Below are 25,297 nucleotides of genomic sequence, written 5' to 3' on the forward strand. Positions count from 1 at the left end.
GTTTTTTATATTTAAAGAATTTGCCACTGACGATTCAAATGTGAGTTTTGAGCAGTGTAGAGTTGGGCTTGTTGTTTGTCATTTCTCTGATCACAAATGCAGACATGGTTTTATGTTTACTCGGCGCGATGCAACGCAACGTGTAACAAGACAGTATAAGTCATTATAATCAGTAATTATGTCCCCACTGGATGCAACGAATGCCTCGTTTTATAATGGATTTTAATGTTTTTGTCTCGTCGCTCCGGCCTGACAGGGCATCACAGTATGGTAAGGGGCGTAACATTTTCGTCACACACTTGAGGTATTCGGCCAATCACAATGCACTGGATAGCTGGCCAATCAGAGCACACCTCGCTTTTCAGACCGATGAGCTTTGTAAAAATCAACACGTTTCAGAAAGGCGGGGCATAGAGGAACAATAATGTACAGTATGTGGAAAATAATGTTTTTTTTAACCTTAAACCGCATAAACACATTGCATTACACCAAATAATGTTCTTTTTAGCAGCATCATATGACCCCTTTAAGGAGGAAATTAGAAAAGGACATAAGAGCAGGTAAAATTATGTGTAAAATGAAAAGAGACACAGTTACTTCATATAAGTGCACTTTTTACGAGAATACAATGAGGTAACAGTAAAACCAGCATTGATAAGAGAAGACACACTGATGCCACAGCGTTATCATGTTGCCATGGGAGAATTAGACCAGTGGAGAACCATAAATTCCTTCATGATCCTAAAACAAATCACAACAAGGGGCTCAGAGACTACCATCATTATTTCTCTGTGCACACCAGAGACAAACACTCATTAGAAACTGCTTGGAACAAATGCAAAGCATTTAAAGTGCAATGCACATAAAGGGTATATATATATATATATATATATATATATATATATATATATATATATATCTTTTAAATAAACTATGTTATCTAAAATACATGAAAAACAGCAATAATGTGAAATATAACTAATTTAAAAAAAGCTTTTCTGTTTTAATATATTTTAAAATGTAATTTGGCACTCAAGTAACAAGAGACGACTTTTCTCTCCAGGATTCTTTTATGAATAGGAAGTTCAATAGAAGAGCATTTATTTGAAATATCATTTTGTAACAATAAATTTTGACACATTTGATCAAATTAATCTTCGCTGAACAAAAGTATTACATTCTTACAAAAAAAATAATAAATCTTACTGACCCCAAACTTTTGAACCATAGTATACATATAAACTTTAGTTTATTTAAAGGCTTTTCCCCCATACACATCAAACTGAAAACTGGTATGACTCTGTGCTTATTTTCCCAAATGACTGGCGATTGTTCCATAGGATTCCAATGGCAGAGTCAGCCAGCTGAAATGTTAATACACAAATAGTTGTACAGACACCACTGAACACTTGTCAGACTTTGTCTGTTATCTCTCTGTCTACCATCATCGGGTTTCATTTATTGTCCCAGGGGTGGGGTACAAAATTCTCTGCATCATTTTGGAATGTTGACATAGAAATGGAATTAATGAGAGCTCCATGAACCTAAAAATGACAGAAAAACATTGTTTCTACTCAAAACAATGGATGGAATTAAACTATTGATGCTAGGCAATCAAATCAGTGCCTAAATATTAGTGCTCAGTTAATCTAATCAAACATGGTGTGAAAGAGGATCCCTACCAATGCACAAGTGTGCGTATGCATCTGTTTTGAGTCTGAAATAGGCTCCTCTTCTAACCACAAAGTTTTTAGGGTGACAGAGTCAGAGGTTAGAGGTCAGGGTCTGGGTATAGGACAAGACAAGGCCCTGCATGGAAGAAAATAGATCCTAGCTGCATCTGTTCAAAAAGCTTACCCAAGAGCCATTAAGCAAATGTCACATAGGGAGGGAGGCCCCTATAAAACCACCAGGCATCCACGGAGAACATCTCAGTCCATTCAGGATCTTTGCCGCCGACTGTACAGTCCTTCCTCAGTGACCCCCTCTTCCCAAAGCACTCATAAGTAGCACCATGTGTGACACAGAGGAGTTTGTGGAGGAGTTTGAGGAGGAACAGGAGGAGGTGAACGAAGAGGAGGTTGAAGAAGAAACCGAGGAGAAAGAGGAAGAGAAAGAAGATGATGAACAAGAGGCAGAGGAAAACACCAAACCCAAGCCCAAGATGTTTATTCCCAACATTATACCACCAAAGCTGCCAGATGGAGAGAAAGTGGACTTTGATGACCTCCACCGGAAGCGTGTGGAGAAAGACTTCAATGAATTGCAGAGTCTCATTCAGCTGCACTTTTCCACCAGGCAGAAGGAAGAGGATGAGCTTGTGTCTTTGAAGAACCGCATTGAGCGCCGTCGGGGCGATCGTACAGAGCAGCAACGCATCAGAGCAGAGCGTGATCGTGAGAGGCAGGCGCGCCTTGCTGTGGAAAGAACACGGCGTGAAGAGGAGTCAGCCAAACTGCGTGCCGAGGAGGATGCCAGGAAAAAGAAGATCCTTTCCAACAAGGGCTACGGTGGCTACCTGCAGAAGGTGGATCAGAAGAAGGGCAAGAGGTTGACAGAACGTGAGAAGAAGACCAAATGTCTGATGGAGCGTCGCAAGCCGCTCAACATCGATCATCTCAACCAGGAGAAGCTGGGAGAGAAAGCCCTTGACCTTTGGAAGTGGCTCACTCAACTCCACGCTGAGAAATTTGATCTGGCAGAGAAGCTAAAGAGGCAGAAGTACGACATCAACGTTCTGCGGAACCGTGTTAGTGACCATCAAAGAGGAGCTAAGACAACCAAGACCACCAGGAAGTCCTGGAAATAAATTAACTGGACTGACATATTGCAATGACACACAAAACAGTTTGTTGGAATCACAGTTTCAAGTCCCGCATTGAACTTTTTAAGACATCATCATTTCTATTTTTATTTTTTGATTAACTAAAATTACACTTTATTCATTTAGCATTGTATCATACATGTAATGGGATTTAGTGTTAATGTTTTGTTTCATGTATTCTTAAGTAATCTGAAAATCTCATGCTATAAACCTTTTAAAAGTTAAATTTTTTCTTTGCGCACAACATTTCATAATATGCAGTAGAAATGCAAATCAAAATGTTTTTTGATAACCCGTGTTATCAAATACAAATATATGGTCATTTATTTTTGTAAAACATGCACATGCATCGTAACTTGAGAGGCACAAGGACTGCTTTTTTACAATTACTAATTGACAATCTACAAAAGCTCTTGCAGAAATTACAAATAAGAAATCATTTTAAATGTGGAATTAAGTGCTGGAATACAAGCTATTAATAAACAAATACATCAAGATGTCATATAAACGGAAAAGGTCTTTATTGTAACAAACATAAGGCACATATTTTACTGTAACAGCAATGTTTTAGTACATACTTCAAAGTATCCATTTTTTAGGCTACAGAGTTTCAAGGACGGATAAGTAGCAAAAGTGTAAGTGATATTCTTCATCTACAAAGACCCCTTTTCCACATTCCACTCCATCTAGTGCAGTTGAGCGCCCAAGCCATTCAAAAAGTACACTCCATTGTCAATAAGTTTGGATGGCTCAAGTCTCAAAAAATTAAATACAAATAAGTGTTTCATTTCTGATTTGTAACTCTCTTGCTCGATAAACAAAAAAGCATATGATTTCTAAAAGCTTGCAGCAGTTATATTGGGCCTATGCAAAACTTCTATGCATAAATCACTGTTAGCATTGCGTTTAAAAAACATAGTAAAAATGTCTATATTCTTTGCAATTAACATTAGTGCATCTAATGCAAAACAGCTGTTTATAGAGCTTATAGGCTAAACACACATTTCTATGCCATTTAAAGATCACACCACTATCAGGGCCTGAGTGCAAACAGATGGTTTTGCACATAACTATAATTAAGCAGAATTTTATAGCAGTACAAACTAGATTCCTTATAAAAATTGGACGGATCATTTGTAATCTAACAAAAAATATTGGTCGCATATATATTTCACACTAACAGTTCAAGATTAAAGATTTAAGAAGCTGTATTACTGATTATTTGGATAATCAAGCCCACTTTATCTAAGTTAGCCTCTTTTTTCCAAATCTACCAGGTATGACCTTGCTGTAAGATTTAGAAATCCCGGTTGTTGCTGCTGATCATTTTGGGGTATGAAGTCCCAATGGAGCGCCCGAATCTGTACACCACAATCTCAAGCAGGTACTCATCCACCTTCACTGTAACATTGGTCACACGCCCATCAGACAGAAGGAAGACGATAGTAAAGAGAGCCACCTCAAACTCTGGGCTGACGCCAATGAAACAACTGCCCACCGGCTTGACCAGGCCATTCCAGCTGAACTGCAGGTTCAAGACGTGATCGTCTTCGTCTGGCTGTGAAATTGAACCAAATGTAAATGTTGGAAGTATTGCACACAAAGCTATATTAAATTGGTTTTATAATTTTTCCCTTATCAAATCAAATGATGAAATACCGTGTCCTTGTTATTTCTGGCCTTGTATCCTTTGTAGTCCACATGATTGTGTTTCTCCTGATGGTAAAACTGGACCCAGTTGTGGAGGCCCATGATCTCTTTACCATGTTTGGTTTCACCAACAAACACATGCTCAAATCCACATGAATCTTCACTGCATTAGAGACAAGAGGGAGATGGTAGATCAATTAAAATGACTTTATGTATAAATGCTGGGCACGTAAATTACCATTAGCACATAAGCACAATCTTGTATCTTAGTTACTAATCTAACAAACCCAGTTCAAATTAGAGGTTTGAAATACAGTGATATATGCTAGCCCGTTCAAAAGAGGATTATAACTCACCCTCCACTTTTGTCTCTGCGATAGAGCTTAAACCAGATATCATAGAGCTGGCTCTTAAACTGAGCTGGATCCGACTGGGCTAGACCTTTGCATACTAAATACCTGTGGGCACACTGCAAAGACAAAACCTGTCAGAACAGGACTGAAAGAATATAATAATTTTTGCATGTATTTGCAGAATGTCGTCTTTACACTTTATTGTAACAGTCAAGCTAAAAGATACCTTTGCATACTAAATACCTGTGGGCACACTGCAAAGACAAAACCTGTCAGAACAGGACTGAAAGAATATAATATTTTTCTTCACTTGTACCGTTTTTGCATGTATTTGCAGAATGTCGTCTTTACACTTTATTGTAACAGTCAAGCTAAAAGATCATTTGCACATTTGTCTCACATGACCATATTCACTATCCACTTCCCATCCAACACATTAAACCAAACCATAACTATGTCTTTACTGTTTTTTTGCAATCAATATTTTTTGTAATAAGTATTTTTTTTCTCCCAAAAATACTGCAAGGACAGGCAGTGCGCTACAAAACAAGATACACCAGGGCACATTTTGTAAGTTACTAAATAATAAAATAAATAAATAAATGTCACGTTTTGTAAGCAAATAAATAAATATAAAAAAGTGTTTTAATAAGTGTTTACTTTAATATAAATACTCATAAAATATTAAATATTAATTAAAACATCCACGCTACTGGAAAATGTTTAGTAGTTTTACCATTAGTTACTTTGCAACTCTGGTCAGGAATGACCTCTATCAATCAGGCAACAGTCAATAGCATGCATACTTCAAATACTTTTAAGTTGCTAAATTTCTACATGTTCAAACATGCCATTACTAAATAGCAAGGCAAAAACAGTGATCAGTGAGCGATAAGATACCTTCATGACCTCTGTCTTCAGAACGGCATCCAGGAAAAGATGGTTTTCCTGAAGCTCCTCGTGTGTCACATGCTCAGTCACTCCTGTAGACATCTCATAATTGTCCAGCAGATTTATAAAGTCTGAGAAGAGACAGTGAATAAAACAGCTGTCTAAACGATTTTGCCATGCACTGCATCAGATCGAAAAGATCAGTGACTAATGAAAACTGAAAACATATTAGTATAGAAAATGGCGCTTAGCTTCTTACGGGCATAAGTATCGATGCTTTTGAGCTTGTTTTCATTGACATAGGCGAAGAGAGGAGCTCTAGCACTGTCCCTGGCATTGTTACTGCCCTCAGCTACAAAGCCAGCCTTCCCCTGTGTGAAAAAAAAATGCACTATAAATGACTGATTGATAAAGTCACCTGCAATCACGTATGTGGAATATTATGATGTATTTACTTAAATTAATATGTAATCTTCATAAACATGGCTCCTCCTCTTCTGAATCAGCTACTGTTTTGTTATTAGTTAAAGTATTTGCTATTGACTGTTCAAATGCGAGTTTTGTGCATCGTGTTTGTGTGTGTGTGAGCAAGAGAGAGACAGGGTCACATCACAGTGGAGTCAGCTGTCTTAACCGTGGCTTGTGTACTGCAAACACATACCAGCTTCATCACTGTGTCTGTCACGAGACTCTGTTCCCCTTTCGGACTTGAACTGATGGTGAAACTAATGACATTATTTACTGTCTTTACATTTATGTTGAAAGCTGAAGCTCGTGATTATGGTAAGGGGCGTTACATTTCCGACGAGTGCTTGCGGTGTTCGGCCAATCACAATGCACTGGGTCAGCTGGCCAATCAGAGCAGACTGCGCTTGTCGGAAGGAGGGACTTTGTAGAAAACGAAGCGTTTGAGAGAGGCGGGGCATAGAGGACCTACAATAATGTACAGTATTTGAAAAATGATGTGTTTTTTGAACATTAAAGCATGTCAACATATTCTGTTACACCAAATACGCAAAATAATGATCTTTTAAAAAAGCATCATATGACCCCTTTAAGCATTTTTTTTTCAATCTTTAGACAGTGATACCACCTAGACCTTTTTTCTCTAAGTCCCACAAAACATATCTAAAATGTATTTTAATTCAAACACTGAAAACTTCACAGAAGAGGTGTATTCAAGTTAACGTCTGTATGAACTGTACGCATTAATATGACTTATAGAATTCATTAGGGAGTTTTCAACTTGCTTATCAACAGGTGTAACTTCAAATGCAGTGTAATAAACACCGCCACTTTATATGAAAGATACCTGACGTCATGTGCGGCTTCTATTCTCTCGAAACCGGAAATTCTAATCTCAGGTAACCTGACGCGAGTCCACCTGTGCTTTTAATTCACAGCAAGCAGCATTTGGATTGCGCACGACATTAAAACGGAACGGGAAACTCAGAAGATTACAGATGTAAAGTAAAACGTTGAGACACACAGCTCATATCCATGTGAGTCACCCTAACATGAAAACACACAACACAACAACTGGTTGTCAGGTTCAGTTCCGTTCACGGAAAACAATCATGAAGATGTTATGGAGTTACAGCAGCAGTTCCTCGCATCTGGAAACAGTTGAATAGAGGCCCTTTGTAAATGTGGCATCGCCTCCACTTCAAACAAAACTCGCTTGTACAGCTAAAACAACAACTTTCAGCACGGCAAAAAAAATATGTATGAAAAATATACACGAAGCCTCGTATCGTTGTGCATATCCGTTTATTAACCTTCTAGCAGTTTATATTAATACGCACCGGATGTTGCGCTTGAAAACTAAAATAAACACATTGTATCTTGACTCGATCACATTTACAGCATAGTTCGGCAAAAGGATAGTCATTATGATTTTAAAAACACAATGAATGCCCCTATGTAATAACACAACTTTTTGAGGCGGCTGATCTAAAGCACAAAACGGAAAGACCGTTAAACATCTGTTGCCACTCATTTTCTCACCCTCTGGCCATATTCGCAGGTTAATCCACTTTGTGGTTCAAAGAAACACGTTTCGCCACTCGAGCGATGAAAAGCTGGCTTGTTTCCAGGGTGTGTTTACCCTATGTCAAACATTTTGATCGATAGACGAATCTGACCAATGAAAGTGGCGCACGGTTACTGCATCTCGTCTCGGATTGGTTGTTTTCCTTAGAGGGCGAGACATATTAACCAATAGCAGCGTGGAAGAAAACAACCTGAAATCCAGGAACTTGGGAGTGTGCGTTAGGGCCAGTGTTGCCAATTTAGCAATTTTGTTGCTAAATTTAGCAACTTTTTCTTCCAAAAGCACCTAGCAACAAATTTAGCCATTTAAAAAAATATTTGGCAACTTTTGATAACTTTTCACAATAAAAAGGCACACATTTTCCATCCAGATTACACAAAAAGAGGAAACCAAAGATGCCTAGCAGAGGCATCACGTGAATTAAGTTAGCTGTTATTTGCAATTATTCCATTTAATAATAATAATAATAATTGAATAATTGTTCATTTATGAAACACTTTGTTAGTAGCTTGTACCTGTGATTGTTGTTCAGTTACACTGTAAGAAAAATGAAAAAGATACTAGTAATTTTCCAGGACATTATCCATTATTCACTGTAACCCGAAAACACAATGCATAATTTAAAATGTAGGTAAAAAAACCAATTCGGAAAATTATTTCATATTAACATAGACATAACATTGTGCCCTATTTTTACAGACTTTTCTTAGAGTGTAGCATACTAACTAACTACTAATACACTGCTTAAAGCATAATTGTTGAGAATGTGTAGTATTACTACTAGTTATTAAAAAAACTTAAATTGTAATCATTTAAAAATGTGTAAGTGTTCAATAATTCAATGTATTGAAAAATACAGTTATTTATATTTTATTATATTATGCATATTATTTTACAAACACGTTTAAATGAACATATATCAAATATATTTTTTTGCTGAGATTTGATGTTGTGACACAATTTTGCATCGTGATTACGCAATTACATCATAACGTCATTTAGCCACTTTTAGCAACAAACCGACCTTCCTTTAGCAACTTTTTCTGAAAATTAGTTGGCAACAATGGTTAGGTCGCAGTCTGGCTGTAAACATGTGGTAAAAAAGTGACACAAATCTCAGCCAGAAATGGTCCATTTTGTAATATTTATTTGCACAAAAAAATAAAGATTTGATAAAATAAAACATTTCCTCCCAGTCCTGCAGCAGAGTGGGGATTGCATTTATTCAGTACTCTTAAACTGGAATCAAAGTTGACCATCCAAATTACACAAAAAGAGGAAACCAAAGATGCCTAGCAGAGGCATCACGTGAATTAAGTTAGCTGTTATTTGCAATTATTCTATTTAATAATAATTGAATAATTGTTCATTTATGATTCACTTTGTTAGTAGCTTGTACCTGTGATTGTTGTTCAGTTACACTGTAAGAAAAATGAAAAAGATACTAGTAATTTTCCAGGACATTATCCATTATTCACTGTAACCCGAGAACACAATGCATAATTTAAAATGTAGGTAAAAAAACCAATTCGGAAAATTATTTCATATTAACATAGTAGATTGTGCCCTATTTTTACAGACTTTTCTTAGAGTGTAGCATACTAACTAACTACTAATACACTGCTTAAAGCATAATTGTTGAGAATGTGTAGTATTACTACTAGTTATTAAAAAAACTTAAATTGTAATCATTTAAAAATGTGTAAGTGTTCAATAATTCAATGTATTGAAAAATACAGTTATTTATATTTTATTATATTATGCATATTATTTTACAAACACGTTTAAATGAACATATATCAAATATTTTTTTTTGCTGAGATTTGATGTTGTGACACAATTTTGCATCGTGATTACGCAATTACATCATAACGTCATTTAGCCACTTTTAGCAACAAACCGACCTTCCTTTAGCAACTTTTTCTGAAAATTAGTTGGCAACAATGGTTAGGTCGCAGTCTGGCTGTAAACATGTGGTAAAAAAGTGACACAAATCTCAGCCAGAAATGGTCCATTTTGTAATATTTATTTGCACAAAAAAATAAAGATTTGATAAAATAAAACATTTCCTCCCAGTCCTGCAGCAGAGTGGGGATTGCATTTATTCAGTACTCTTAAACTGGAATCAAAGTTGACTGGAATAATTTGGGTAGGCCGTTGTCATTTTTTAAGGGATAGTTCACAAAAAAAAACATTCTGTCATTTACACAACCTTATGTGGTTCCAATTCTAGTCTTCTTTTTATCTTCAGAACACAAAATTAAGATTTAACCATATAAGATGCGCTCTATGTATGTGCATTGATTAATATTTATGTGAATATAAGCCTAAATAAATCTGTTAATCATTTGTATCTCTTCAGAAGCCTTGTATTAAACCTCTCAATTCATTTTTTTCGCTTACTTTGTGAAATTTTTAAAGCTTAATTTTGTTTTAGTGAATGGACAAAACAAATGAGAGAATATTCATATAATATCTTATATCTTAATATCACCATTTGTGTTTGGAGTCATAACATGAGCAAGTCTTATGAGTTTGGATGAATAAATGATGACATAATTTTTGGATGAACTGTCTCCAAGGGAAACCAGAGCTGTTCTTATGCTGCGTTCAAGTCCTCCAGGGACATTCGTACTTACGAGTTGACAAGTCGTAATTACGACGTCAGGTTCGTTCAAGTCAGTTTAGTCGGCACAAGATGGTGGTGTACCTTCTTTTAATAAATTACAAGAAAATACAACAGGGTCTGCATTTTTTTACTTGGATTTCAGCTGCGTAACAAGAACATGACCAATTTAAGTTTATAGGACAACTAAACTATCAATTTAAACAAAAATGTACCGTCAACTACAGACGCATCCATCGATTCCTCCATGTTTTTCATTGACACGTCCCCAACTCGGAAACTCGGGGCTTAAAGAAATTTTAGAGTTTCCCACTCGTAATAACGACTTTGTGGTGGCGTTCATGAGCGTTCAACTCGTAAATACGATCTATCCGACATGACTTGAACGCACCATTATTATCAACCTCCACACGTGTGCTTTGATAACCAATCACATTATAGCCTTTGACGACACTGAATTTCATTCAATCCTTCGCTGTTGCAAATTTATTTTCTGAATGTCCATGTTCATCTTTAAAAAATAAAATAAATAAATAAATATAAATAAACAACAACAAAAACCTGTTGCTAACTGCCATGACTTTTCTTACAAAACAGCATTTTTTTTGTTGTAAACTCCAAAAAAAGCTTCAAACCAAATGTAATGTTTCAAGAAAACATGATGAAGATTAGGTAATAAGCTGTTTCCTCACAAAAGCAGTTTATTCAACGTACTAAAGCCTCTTCGAGGCTCATTCAATTCAATTCAAGTTTATTTGTATAGTGCTTTTCACAATACAAATCGTTGGAAAGCAACTTTACAGCAAATCAAGTTTCTACAATATTTAGTGGTAGCTTATCAGTGATGACTGTCAGTTAATGTACATATGGCAGAAATGCACGGAAAAATCAATTAAAGACGTAATCAAACAGACGATGAACACTATTAACAGCAATTATTATATGATGCAATCAAACTTATAGCAAAGTTTGGTAGTTCTGTATGTTGTTTCAGGGTTGATATCATCGGAGGTCCTCTGAGGGGTTGGCAGAGTGTTCAACACTCTCAGGTGTTCTGGATCCAGACTGAAGCTTGTGTAAATCCTAGTTAAGGCAAAAACAGAGAAACACATAGAGACATAATTAGCGTAGCTGCTGTTCCAACCAAGCAAAACTGATTTGTTTAACCCAAGCTAAAGAATAATAATGTGCATTTGATCCGATATAACTGCAGTACAAGATTATGAGATGCATTATTTGAATGCTTGGCCAAAGAGATGTGTCTTTAATCTAGATTTAAACAGAGAGAGTGTGTCTGAACCCCGAACATTATCAGGAAAGCTATTCCAGAGTTTGTGCTATATCTCCTTTAGTGGACTTTGCTATCAGTACTACCAAAAGTCCGGAGTTTTGCGACCTTGGGGAGCGTGATGGATTGTAGCGTGGTAGAAGACTAGTTAGGTATGCAGGAGCTAACCCATTAAGGGCCTTATAGGCAAGTAATAATATTTTTTAACTAATACGGTACTTAATAGGTAGCCAGTGCAGAGACTGTAAAATTGGGGTAATACGATCATCTTAATGGGTTTCTGAGGAAACACACGGACATGAATATAAACTCACCTTGAAGGATGTAATTAGATGCTCTTCTTTCAATGATAACACTTTGTACCTTTTGTGCTGAGTTAGGATACTGATTTCTGAAAATGTCAGGGTTCATTTTAGTTCTGAAAAAGAGACGTGTGAGCTGACAAAAGTACAATTGCGACATGTAGGCCTATAGCCTATATAGATTAGGGAGCGGCACCTAGAGACTACTATAGGTCACGGTGCTGCCTTCAACGAGACAGGGGTTGCTGGACCAATCGGGCGTGCCGAAAGAAGGCATTCCGAAAGTCGAATAACAGAAACCACGCCCCTAACCCTACCCCCACGCCCTGACAGACAGCTTTGTCGACCAATCATGAAGAGATTTCGCCACGCCCACTGCTCCAGCCTGCAGTTATCCCTATTTGGCCAAAGACTTGGCTTTTTTTTTTTGTATTTAGTTGAATAGCATATTCAAAAAGAGAATGTGAGCTAAAGAACAAACAACAACAATAATAATACAAAATTAAATGTTTGTGAGTTTGTAAATTTGTATCTCACGATTTGCTCAGCAGCGCCAGTCCAGCAGTTTTCGACCGGAAGTTAGGGCGGAGCTTGTAGCAGGGAGGAGCGAACAGCACATGGTAAGTTGTTACTGCAAGTGTCAACATTAAACATTAACACAAACATTAATTGGTAAACAGTTTATTTACTGATTTGAATAAATGTTAGCTGGCAACTAGTTAACTTTTAATATAGTTTGGATTGACATGCTTAGATATTGCAATATAAAAGCTGCTTCTGTTGGTTGCTTGCCTGAGAAGGCGTTAGTGGGCGTTCCTAGTGCTGTCGCTCCAGTGTTATTGTATCTGGATATACTGTATATTTAGAAAATGCGATTACAAATTGTATATTTTGCCGGAAAACTACTATATCATTTTAATTTGAATATTTATTATGGATAATTATTTCACTTATGCATGCATGTCATTTGTTATGTTTATACTACATCTGTTCATTTCTTAAAGCACATGAAGGCCTTTCCCCAAATTTCAATTAGCTCTGTAACAAACGGAATCTTAAAACTCATTTTTTATAGCAATATTTTGCCATAGAGAACTTACTCTACCAGTCAAACGTTTGGAATAATTAAGATGCATAATTAAGAAGTCTATATTTATTTGATCAAAAGAAAAAGAAAGATACTGAGAAATATTAAAATTTAAAATAACCTTTTTCAGTTATTTTAATATATATTGTAAAATGTTATTTATTCTTCCTCCCACAGATACCAATACAATATGCTGATTTGGAGCTCAGTTTCTTAAAACACTTTTTGCTGCCTTTTGTGTAACTTTTGTGGAAACTACAAAACACTACCATTCAAAAGTTTGGGGTGTGTAAGATAAAAAAGAAAGAAAGAAAAGGAAATAAACTCTTCTATTCAACAAGGAAACATTAAATTAAAAGGATTCACAAAAGATTTACGTTTCAAATAAATGCTGTTCAGTCTTCAAAGTATCCTGAAATAAATTGTGTCCACAAATATTTTTAGCAGCGAAAACTTTCATAATAGAATCATTATTTATAATTAAGAACCAATAATAATTGATAATAACTGAACACCAAATCAGAATGCTTTCAGAAGGATCATGTCACATTGAAAACTGGAGTAATGGCTGCTGAAAATTCTGCTTCGCATCACATGAATAAATTAAATTGTAATAATAGTTCACAGTATTACTGTTTTACTGTATTTTTAAACAAATAAATGCAGCCTTGGTTATCATAAGAGACTTCTTTCAAAAACATTAGAAAACTGCAATTATTCCAAACTCTTGACCAGTACATTTCAGGATCCTGTCTGGTACCCCACCAGAGATAATCAGCCTGAAAGTGTGGGGTGTTTTAAAATGATTGCATTTCCCACCCCCATAACAAATAAAAATTCTCAAACCTGAAATATTCTGCATGCACACTATACTGTACCTACCTAGCAAACCCTAAAAAAAAACTTAGAACTGAGAATTGAACCCTTGTGGTCTCAGAGGTAATTAATACATGGTATATGCTTTTGTTGAAGCCATCTCTTTTCATTATTTCAACTTCTTTTTAAAATAATCATGTTTGACAGCGTAATTTGTGGCGAACACCCTCTTCCACAAAGTACTGCGGTCATGGCTTTGATTTCCAGGGAAACTAAAAACTGATAAACTGTATACCTTGACTGCAATGCAGTTCTTTTGGATAAAAGTATTTGCTAAATGCACAAATGTAAAAAAAAATAATAAATAATAATAATTAATTTAGCAGACGCTTTTATCCAAAGCAAAATGCTTCCGTAACTAATGCCACTGAAATGTGGACGTGCACTAATAAACACATATTTAAGATTAAAGAGGAGTAAAGTTCAGTAACCTCTAATGCTGCCTTGTCGGATTTGGTGAATGTGTTCACATCAGACCAAACTACTTTATAGGGTATAAAATTAAGAGTTAAGTTAAGTAAGTTCTGGCAGCCCATAGAACAGCTTACGGGAAAGTTATGAAATTTGGTACACATATAGAGGACAGTCTCAACATTAACCATAGCAAGTTTGGAGTCTCTAACGCAAACCCTCTAGCGCCACCAACAGTTCAAAGTTGCACTCATGTTTATGTTAAAAACTTTTGAACTGTAAAATCTAGAAGTAAAATTCTTTATTTTCCTCTGATTCCATGGCTCATGCAAGTCGAATACATACTGAAGTTAAAATTTGAACAGGTCAAGATTTTTCACAATTTTTTTTTATCCAAAAAAACAACAACAACTTTTCAAACTCATCCTAGTGGGTTTGTCTGATTTTCAGCAAAATTCTTAGAATTCAAATAATCTTCAGACCATGCTAGTAAAAAGTTAAGGAATTCAAGTGACTTAAACCGTTGTCGAATAACCTATGAATGAATTTGATGGAGAGAACTCCAAAATGGATGTGAGGCTATATCTCCACAATGCTTTGGCATATGTGAAACAAACTTGGTGTGTGTTATAACAACCATGTCCTGATGATATCTTCGGCACAGCACCACATAGTGGTCAGGAGATATGACAAATGGCTATTTTTTGTTTCTGAACAGATTGGCTGAAAATCACAATACCGGGTCAAATGATATCCAATTCAGTCCAATCAGCCATTCCGGGCATCTGCCATGGATTTCATGTCGATAGACAAAGTGGTTTTCATTTACTGCATCAATAAATTTCATGCTGTAATACCAAACTGCATCTGAGGCTGTATCTCTGCAAAGCTTTGACATGTTGACGCCAAACTTTGTGTGCCATTGTAACCTCACACTGACCACACCACATTAATTTGGTGACCACGCCACCTATTTGTCAAAAATTATAAACCTGTAAGTCATATTACTAGTGACTGTATTTATGATTTTCAACCATTTTGACTGAAATCATCTTAAAATAGCTTAAACTACTCCTTGTTTCAGTTGGTCTGATGCTCCTTACCATGCTTAGCTCCTCTGCTTGCAGCTATATTTTTATTAATGTTTTATGATGCACAAAAACAATCATAATGATAAAACACAAACTTACACTCATAATGGTCTAATAAGATCATTTCTTGAAGTAAATGATCCTGTTTTACAGCAGCCAGTGTGCATGAGTGCCAGGCATGTTTATAGGGTGATTTAATGAACAGTACCCATTAGTTATATATTTCTCAAGGTCACCAATTTCACCTCCTTCTGATATATAATAACAGGGCACCTGTGTTAGTTCATTTCAGTGTATGCTATAAGGAATTTGTTGTTTTTGTTGGGTTATTTGAATGAAGCTACATTTACTACCTTCACACACTCTTTACCTTTTCAGCAGAACGAAATTAAGTGCAAGTTAAGGCTCCCCTGGACACTTCACATTTAGAGACAATAAAGGTATGTCTGCTTTTACATCTCTGAGAGACTACATAGAGTATTTGTACTTTTAAAAATTCATGTCACACTGCAGGACGATTTAAGTGAATTACAAAAAGGAAATAAAAATTGTGGAAATAGTTATTTTAGTATGTTATCTTTATGTTTTTTGTTAACATTTTTATAAACACCATGGTTTGACAGTACTAGTTATTGTTGTACTCACCCACTAAATTAAATTTAAAATTGGTGTTAGTTATGTCATAGTTGTGATTTGCTAAAGAGCGTTTGATTGGACAAAAAATCAGCTGAAAAATATAAATATAAATAGCAGGGAATGTAGGGCAGGATGAGGCATCAGTGTTTCTGGTCTGTTTTACCTGAAGAAAGAAGCTCTGCATTTTGCCAACGCTAGCATATAAATATTATTCTACAATCTGTTGTTTAAGTAAAACTGTTATTTGGCACATAACTATGTATGATGGCAGACACATCCTCCATGAAATTTAATCACAGACTTTGGTTACATTTTGCTTTCTTGCTGAACTCTCTGTCAGTTCTTTAGAATAAATTGTATTATATTATACTCCTTATATTCACCACTGATTTAGACTAAGTTTTAAATTCTGATGTTTTAGATATACTTTATGGATTAATGTCTGTTTATTTATGTGTTTCCCTACAGAAGAGGGGTGTGTTTGGACCACACAGTGTTCAGGGACATGTGGATGGATGTACTGATGGTCATCCGCTGATGGACAGGTAAGACTTCTAACTTATGTTTGTGTTTTGGTGTGTACTAAACATGTAGGTTACCATCATTTTCTTTTTGGAGGGTGACTCCTCTGGAAAGCAAATGATGGTAACCTAAACGGGTGGGGAAGGGACGGCGGTTCAAAATTTTTATACAGCTAAAATATTTTTCAGTCTGTCAAGAAGTATAACCCCTGCTGGACATCGTGCCGGGGCTCGGGGGGGACCCGAATCATCCCCACTCCTTCATTCACACAACACTCACTCATATCACAGAGATCTGGCTGGGATTGAACCAGCAACCTCTGAACCATGAGGCAGCGCTCTAACCTGTGAGCCACAGATCTCTTTTCTGAACATGTGAAGGAACCTATATTTCACTATTCACCTGCATGTGATGTTACAATAAATCAGTCAAAGCTGTCAGTTGTCTGAACACACTGAGGTGGGATTTGAACCCGTGCCTCAATCACAGCCTTATCATCTGAAAGCATGTGCTTAACCACTAACCCACTGTGGCTTTTACATTTTGTCTTGCACGTGAAATAGGATTTAACAAACATGTGTTCTGCCGCTTGCACCATCATAGCTTCCATGCTGAATGTTGGTGTTTGGGGCACTTTGTTGAACATGACAACAAGACATATCAAACATAACCAATTGTGGGATTTGAACTCAGGTCTTCATGATGAAAGCCCAGTGCTTTAACTACTGAGTCTGTTGTTTTGATTTAGATTTTTTTTTGGGAGCTTTGTTTTTTTTGACCGAAAACTAAAGCAATTGTAGGGTTCAAACCCAGACTTTCATACTTGATGGCAAATGCGTATCCTCTGCTCCACAGAGTTTGTGATGAAGCCAGATTTGTTTTAGATAGTTTAAGATAGGGAAATAATTACTGCAACTGTGAGATATGAACAGGTCTCTGTATACTGAGCTTGAAGGGCATACAAGAATCTTGGAAAGCCTGTAGTTTAGTAGTTTATGCGTGTTTACACTTTGATCATGTGCTTTTGAGTTCAACACAACATTTAATCAGTTTAACCTGAGAGCTGATGAGCTGATCAGGTGCATTTAGATAAACTGACAGATCCACGTTTCTCTGCTGGTTGTGACAAAGTATTAGATTTGTTGTAAAATACATGCAACTTAAATCTAAGACTGGCCACCTTGTCGTTTGTCGTTTTAATGAAAGCTGATAGATGTGTTGGGGAGAGGGAGGGAGCAGATGTCTGAGTCTGCTGGTAAGTGAGACTGAAGCGCAGTTGTTCCTCCGCTCCACTAGGCGGCGGAAGCGGCTTCACGTTCGGTCTGAGCGCTTCGGATGAGTGACAGAAGGACGCTTGTTGTGACAGCATGTGCAGACCGTTTAAAATACAGATCCTGCAGATGACAGCTCAGCGACAGTGTTTTTAATCTCATTAAACAGCATCTATTCCAGCACATAAACAAACAAAACCGACCCCCGCTGCGATAAAGTGCAGGAGTCGAGAGTCACTGTAAGTAACTCCACACATGCAGTGCTTTTCTCTTGCACTAACCATTTCAACTGTTACTCTTTGCACTTAAGTCGTTATTTACTTTAATAGCCAAGTATTTCAGTTTTGATGTGTCTTTATTTCTTCTGATATGTTGTCGCGGTGCTCCGCTGCCAGTTTTATGTTATGTTATGATTTATGTTATGATGAATTTCATGTGTTGTTTTTAATGTGTCTCCTCGCGCACACTAAAGCACAAACTAGAAATAGACAGCTTGCTATTTGACAACTAAGTATGTATTAATGTAGTTGTTCACATGCGTATGTATTTATGTACTATACATATACTAACTTTAAAATGCTGATGGTTTAGATGTACTATATAAAGTAATGTCTGTTTATTTCTCTCTTTCCTCTACAGAGTAAGGGATGTGTTTGAACAGAAGCGGAGCTCTGGGACGTGTGGACAGACTTTCACTGTAATGATGGACATCCGCTGATGGACAGGTAAGACTTCTAACTTGTGTTTGTGTTTTGTTGTGTACTAAACATGTAGGTTACCATCATTTTCTTTTTGGAGGGTGACTCCTCTAGAAAGCAAATGATGGTAACCTAAACGAGTGGGGAAGGGACAGCAGCTCAAAATTTTAATACAGCTAAAATATTTTTCAGTCTGTCAAGAAGTATAACCCCTGCTGGACATCGTGCCAGGGCTCGGGGGGGACCCGAATCATCCCCACTCCTTCATTCACACAACACTCACTCATATCACAGAGATCTGGCTGGGATTGAACCAGCAACCTCTGAACCATGAGGCAGCACTCTAACCTGTGAGCCACAGATCTCTTTTCTGAACATGTGAAGGAACCTATATTTCACTATTCACCTGCATGTGATTTTACAATAAATCAGTCAAAGCTGTCAGTTGTCTGAACACACTGAGGTGGGATTTGAACCCGTGCCTCAATCACAGCCTTATCATCTGAAAACATGTGCTTAACCACTAACCTACTGTGGCTTTCACATTTTGTGGCACTTTGTTGGATTTAACGACGACAATTTAAAGTAAGCAATAGTGAGATTTGAACTCGGGTCTTCTAGATGAAAGTCCAGTGTTTTATCCACTGCAGCTGTTCTGAAACTCACTGAAAACGAGTGCGTTGGACATGTTTGTATTGAGAGCTCTGTTGTAAAGGATGTCAAACATAAGCAACAGTGGGTCTGAACATGTGAAGGAACCTATATTTCACTATTCACCTGCATGTGATGTTACAATAAATCAGTCAAAGCTGTCAGTTGTCTGAACACACTGAGGTGGGATTTGAACCCGTGCCTCAATCACAGCCTTATCATCTGAAAGCATGTGCTTAACCACTAACCCACTGTGGCTTTCACATTTTGTGCTTAGCTTTTGTGGCACTTTGTTGGATGTAACGACGACAATTTAAAGTAAGCAATAGTGAGATTTGAACTCGGGTCTCCTAGATGAAAGAGGAATGCATTATTCACTGCACCTGTTGAGTTGAAGTGAGTTTTATTGAGGGATTTGTATGATGTTATGAAGAACTGTAATTTGCAGGGTTTGAACCAAGACGCTCACATTTGAAAGCAAGCGATTATCCTCAGCGCCACAGAGTTTGTGACAACAGGTTTTACTGAGAACTTTGTTTTATATGATGGAAAGCAACTAACACATTAACTGACTTCCAGAGTTTGTGTGAAGTCAGGTCTCCGTGATTTAAGTGCAATGCTTTATCTCCTGAGCCACCGAGTCTGTGCAGCTGTCAGGTGTTTGGGATGGAGTTTTATTTAGAGCTGTCTTTCACATGGATGAATAGTGTATTGTATTAAATAAGCAGTTGTGGCAATAAATAAATAAATGAATAAATACATAAATCCAATCAATGTATTAACAAACTGTCAGCTGTCTGAACACACTGAGGTGGGATTTGAACCCGTGCCTCAGTTACAGCCTTATCATCTGAAAACATGTGCTTAACCACTAACCCACTGTGGCTTTTACATTTTGTCTTGCACGTGAAATAGGATTTAACAAACATGTGTTCTGCCGCTTGCACCATCATAGCTTCCATGCTGAATGTTGGTGTTTGGGGCACTTTGTTGAACATGACAACAAGACATATCAAACATAACCAATTGTGGGATTTGAACTCAGGTCTTCATGATGAAAGCCCAGTGCTTTAACTACTGAGTCTGTTGTTTTGATTTAGATTTTTTTTTGGGAGCTTTGTTTTTTTTGACCGAAAACTAAAGCAATTGTAGGGTTCAAACCCAGACTTTCATACTTGATGGCAAATGCGTATCCTCTGCTCCACAGAGTTTGTGATGAAGCCAGATTTGTTTTAGATAGTTTAAGATAGGGAAATAATTACTGCAACTGTGAGATATGAACAGGTCTCTGTATACTGAGCTTGAAGGGCTCATTTTTGTTACATGGAAACATTAACAAATGTGGCATTTGATCCAAGACTTAAATACAAAAAAAGTCTGAAAAGCAAAAATGTAGTCTCTGAACAATGGAGTATGTGATAATGAGGTATTTCAATAATATGAGCTTTGACTTTTATTGTTTTTCAAGCTTTGCCAGTTTTAAGAACATAAGTCAATTCATTTCTAGCAGAATGACTATGTACAGGACTTTTTGTATTTATTGACATTGGATTCAAACCGGTCTACATGAGCCAATTTATGTGTATTAGAGATTGTCACATCTCAATGTGCCACACCCACAGCTATCCTTTTATAAAACAACTAAGGTATGTGATTTTTGCATCCTTTCAACTAAAAACGCATTAATTATTCACAGCTGGAAGATGTGTGTTGTGTGTTGTGTTTTTTATGAGATTTTACAGAGCAAGATGCTGATATCAAATGAGTCATGAGTGGAATATTGTATCAAATAAGATGTTATGGCATGAAGTGAGAGTATTATTCTAATCAATTTATAAAATCATAGTCATACCAAAATAAAAGCCTATAATTAATTTCAACTTTGAGATGAATAACTTATTTTGAACAACAGAATCAACCCCCCTCTCTAAAACCATAATTTTGATAGTTTCATATATGTATGCAAAATATCACAAAGCAAATCATAAAAAAAAAAAGAATACACATTTTAAAAAGTGAATCTGGCTTTGTAACTAAATCATGTTTATATAATTGTGTGTAATTCACAGGCTCTACAGGCAGGTGGCAGGTTAAATAAGTACCTGACAGTATTGCAAGTAGGAGGAACCATTGAATCTGCAGCTGTGTCAGGTCAGAAAATTTCTCAGGATTTAGTAGCATGAAACTCTAATAATTGCTTCTAACCAATAAAACTTGTATCCAATCATCTGATTCTTTTCCAATACTAATATGAACATGCCACATATTTAGTCAACATATATAACAAAAATGTGTTCCTGGGTTACAAAATGCAGTTGTTGTTGTTGTTTTTTTCCCGTAAATGTCAAGATCAGTGCCAGTATCTGATGAGTTCAGGCACAGCTGAGACCGCAGAAACACTATCTAGGGCACTGGAATGTGTGCAGCACTAAAAGTGAGCAAAGCTTTCAGCTGGAACAATGCATGTCTTCAAGAGCTATAAAATCACCCTCTGGAGAAGTTCCCTCAGTCTTTTTGTGTTTGTGCACCCTTTTTCAATCCTGCTGTCAAGTTACTGCCCCCTTTAAAAGCATCTGGATGACTTGAACCAGGCTAAAATTTGGACAACCTCAGATTCTCACACCTGACCTGAAAATCTAGATGATATACAAGATTTACATGCAGTGCAGAAATGTATGGTCTACATAAATGGCAGATATCTGAGTGAGTTGTCTGATATCGAGAGATTACGTTTCTGTACAAATCTGGGCATATAATAGATTTCTCCAGAGTGGAAAGAGGTCACGGGGCAGGTGTACATCGTCCACAGGCTGGGGGTAAAACGACGGGTCAGCGCATCAGCCAACCTTAAGCGCAGGTTGCAGCTCGAGCACACAATGTGGTTTGGACAGCAGGACTGCGAGGGAGTCCGCTTGGGTTGGTTAGAGGAGGACCGATTTTTGGAGGTTAGAGGCAGTGCCGAAGCAGGTGTTTTGATGGCACTTCGGTCTCTGAGGCGGTCCAGGGATCTTCTCAACTCTTGCTGTGCACCTTGTACCCCAGCCAGCTTCCGCTGATACTGCACATCTAGCGCATGTAGGGTCCGTACAAGCTGCAGGCTCTGACGCCGCTGTGCATTAGCCAGGGAACGCTCTGAGATTGACATGAAATAACAACAAAACATTTTTTATAAACTAGCCCTTATTGGACATTACTTTAAGCATTTGACCTACAACACAATGCACTTGTCAGAAATGGAAAATAATACAGTAATGTATTAATTAGCATATTCATTTTGATACCTCGTTCATTGTGTCTTTTCCTTCTTGACAGAGAGATGAAATTGGACATGCCACGCTCGTCTGGAAGAGATGAAGATATGCAGGATCCAGTGACAATTCCTGAAAAGTTGAGAGCTCATATCATGTTTTACCTTTCATATAAAGTGAACAGTGTAGCACTAAATTCACAGCTTTTTTGGGGGGGAAAAATATGCATATACTATATTTATATATTTTTAGGTTTACATATACAAATCACAAATATATCAGACACTTATACGTACATTTTGGAAAATTAAGAAACTGATAAATACATTAATGTATTTACTCACCCATGGATGTTGCAACAAGCATTTACTCTTTGGTAGTATCCAAATATAATATCCCACCAAGACTATTTTTGTGAATACACACACTTTTCTTCTCTTTTTCAATCGAAAGATGGCGTGAAAAAGGCTTCTGAAAGTGAGAAAGTCTGTTTTGGTAGCCTAACTTATATAAAGCGACAGCATCTCTTCTGAAGGATCGAAACAAAGGATTTGGAGGGGCCAAGTAAGAAAGGAGTGGGCAGAACTAATGAGAGAAAGGCAACTCCTCTTAAACTTTACAAAAGAATACAGAAAATAAAAGTAAAATAAAATCTACTTTGCTAGCCAAAAAATAGTATAGTCAAAAATGTAGCATCAAAAGTGTTAAATGTGAATAATAGCATTTAAATGCTTCACATTAAATTTCAAATAAAATTAAAATAAAGCACAAAAACATTAGCCAGTTTTCATGCACTTCTTTAATATATCAGTTTTTCATATTCACAACAAATACATTAAGCTCTTTTTCCTTTTATATAATACAGTCTTAAATATTTTTACACAGAAATATGTTCTCAGAATTTCATCTTTAAAAATGTATTTTCTTAACCTTTATTTCTTAAGTTGAAACATTTGAAGTCATTTAATTGTTTTTTATCTCCATGCCTCTTAGCAAATGGACAGAACTTTTTGTGTACATTTGGGGGGGGGGGGGGGGGGGGGGGTTAAAGTGCAGGCAAGGCAACAGAAAGGAATGTGATACGGACGTTTTTGGTGAAGCAAATAAAATGGGGTTTGGGGAGTGAAAGAAAAATGGTTTTAGAGAATATATATATATATATATATCTCCGACTTGTAATTAAGCAGGTCCCCAAGTATTCCAGTCAAGAAGGATCAATCCTTCACAAGTCCGACCTCGGTAACATTCCCATAGAAAATAAATAGAGCATTCTTAAAATACACCTCTACCATCTCCATACGCAAACCCATGTTAGGTTTGTCAGCTTACTCTGAGAACAAGTCCATTCAAACGTCTCGTCAAAAACTATACATGTGAAAACAGTGACCACTGTCACGACCGAAAGGATCCGTGGAGCTCCTCTCTCCTTAATGGCAAGTTTAAGTGGCGGAACCAATTCACAGAGCATCGTTCTTATAAAAATAATCAAAAGGAGAACCAAAATAAATAATTAAATCCATCTCAACAGAAGCAAGAAGATGGGGTGCTTGTCCTCGCTTTTGTAACAGAGCACGAGTGGCGAACCAAGCGCAGAGCCTCGGTTATCTGTGCAACATCAAGCATTTTATGGAAAAGAAAGCAAAAATGTGTCATTCCCTATGAGGAAAAAAAAGGAGGCGGGGCCACTCCTTTCACTTAGAAGAGGCCGAAATAACGAACAGCATCCCTACGAGGCCACTTCCACCATCCACAGTGTCTAGGTGAACTTCAGGGCTACACAGTGCTGGTGTCACTACAGCCCAAAGCTATGCTAGAAGGTTGACGCAGAAGTCTTTGGACCAACTTGAAACAAAGAATCGCACTTTGCGAACAGGAAGCCTTTTGAGTCATAGGGTGAATCGATTTGGTCGAAGATCCAGATAACCATTCTCCGGCAATGACGAAGGTGGACACAGATGGCGTTAGTAGGTTGTATTAAGCTTTGGTTTTTAGTGTCCCATGGCCTTGCCTGCTTTAGAAATCGATTTTCATTCATTTTGCAATCCGGTAACCATGCTTTAACCTCTTCATATGACAAAATATATTAAGTCTTTAAAAAGGCAAAATTGCTTATCTGCATCAGTCATTTATACAAAGTGCACAGACACACTGCGTAATGTCCATTTCAGCAAATCACAGAATGAGTGAGAGAAAATATGTATGTGTGAATATATATATATATATATATATATATATATACATATACATACATACACACACACACACCTCTCCGAGAGTTTGAAACAACACCGAACAAAAAGTAATAAAATTAAAGCAATATAAATTAATGTAACTTTGCAGGCCTGCCTGTATAACACAAGAAAAACTATATGAAACTTAAAAAAAAAAAACTATGACCCGTGAACAAACATATTGGAATGAATCCAGCGGTGCAAGGTCCAAAGAGTTATCACATGATGGATCAAATAAAAAATACAAAAAATCTGTTAACTGTTATGGCCTCAAAGGAATGGCTTCTAATAACAACAGTTAAGCGTAAAGTTGTAGTGAAAAGTACAGAAATACATCTGAAATACACCCACATTGTAACTCCATAGCAAGGCTTCGTGTTTGCTTTATACAGTGGGTTTTTCTACAAGAAACTTTAAATAATATGACCTTTGAATTATGACGTCAGCTATTATAAGGAGGCGAAACAAAATAAAACAATCACATTCTCTAGAAGCGCAGAAACCGCTTTGATGTTGCCCACCTCGGAAATGTCTGATGGGATTTGTGCCGAACCAAGACAGGCTAAAAACATTTATCCAGGCTTCTTT

General features: G+C 36.9%; 1 protein-coding gene, 1 long non-coding RNA gene and 1 pseudogene across 6 annotated transcripts; 2 read left to right on the plus strand and 1 right to left on the minus strand.

The window, feature by feature from the left end:
* Positions 1 to 2,014: 2,014 nt before the first annotated feature.
* Positions 2,015 to 2,809, plus strand: LOC107594221 (troponin T, cardiac muscle isoforms pseudogene; annotated as a pseudogene).
* A 1,078-nt stretch (positions 2,810 to 3,887) lies between these two features.
* Positions 3,888 to 7,040, minus strand: LOC107590234 (poly(U)-specific endoribonuclease-C-like). Its single transcript, XM_016278943.1, has 6 exons — positions 7,031 to 7,040; positions 5,978 to 6,136; positions 5,728 to 5,849; positions 4,831 to 4,943; positions 4,484 to 4,637; positions 3,888 to 4,382 (listed from the first exon to the last, which is right to left on the minus strand). The coding sequence occupies exons 1-6, from the start codon at positions 7,038 to 7,040 to the stop codon at positions 4,122 to 4,124; spliced, it is 819 nt and encodes a 272-aa protein (XP_016134429.1). The 3' UTR covers positions 3,888 to 4,121.
* Positions 7,041 to 17,574: 10,534 nt separating this feature from the next.
* On the plus strand, positions 17,575 to 23,484 carry LOC107596197 (uncharacterized). 5 transcript variants are annotated; one of them, XR_001610404.1, is made up of 4 exons: positions 17,575 to 18,120; positions 18,521 to 18,606; positions 21,300 to 21,381; positions 22,543 to 23,484. It is a non-coding gene; the product is annotated as an uncharacterized lncRNA (long non-coding RNA). The 5 variants fall into 5 exon arrangements; XR_001610451.1 differs by lacking the exon at positions 21,300 to 21,381; XR_001610473.1 differs by lacking the exons at positions 21,300 to 21,381; positions 22,543 to 23,484 and adding an exon at positions 18,784 to 19,104.
* The last annotated feature ends 1,813 nt before the right edge of the window (positions 23,485 to 25,297 follow it).

This window comes from Sinocyclocheilus grahami, unplaced genomic scaffold (genome assembly GCF_001515645.1).
Source record: "Sinocyclocheilus grahami isolate Dianchi unplaced genomic scaffold, SAMN03320097.WGS_v1.1 scaffold1.1, whole genome shotgun sequence".
Classification (NCBI taxonomy): Eukaryota; Metazoa; Chordata; class Actinopteri; order Cypriniformes; family Cyprinidae; genus Sinocyclocheilus; species Sinocyclocheilus grahami.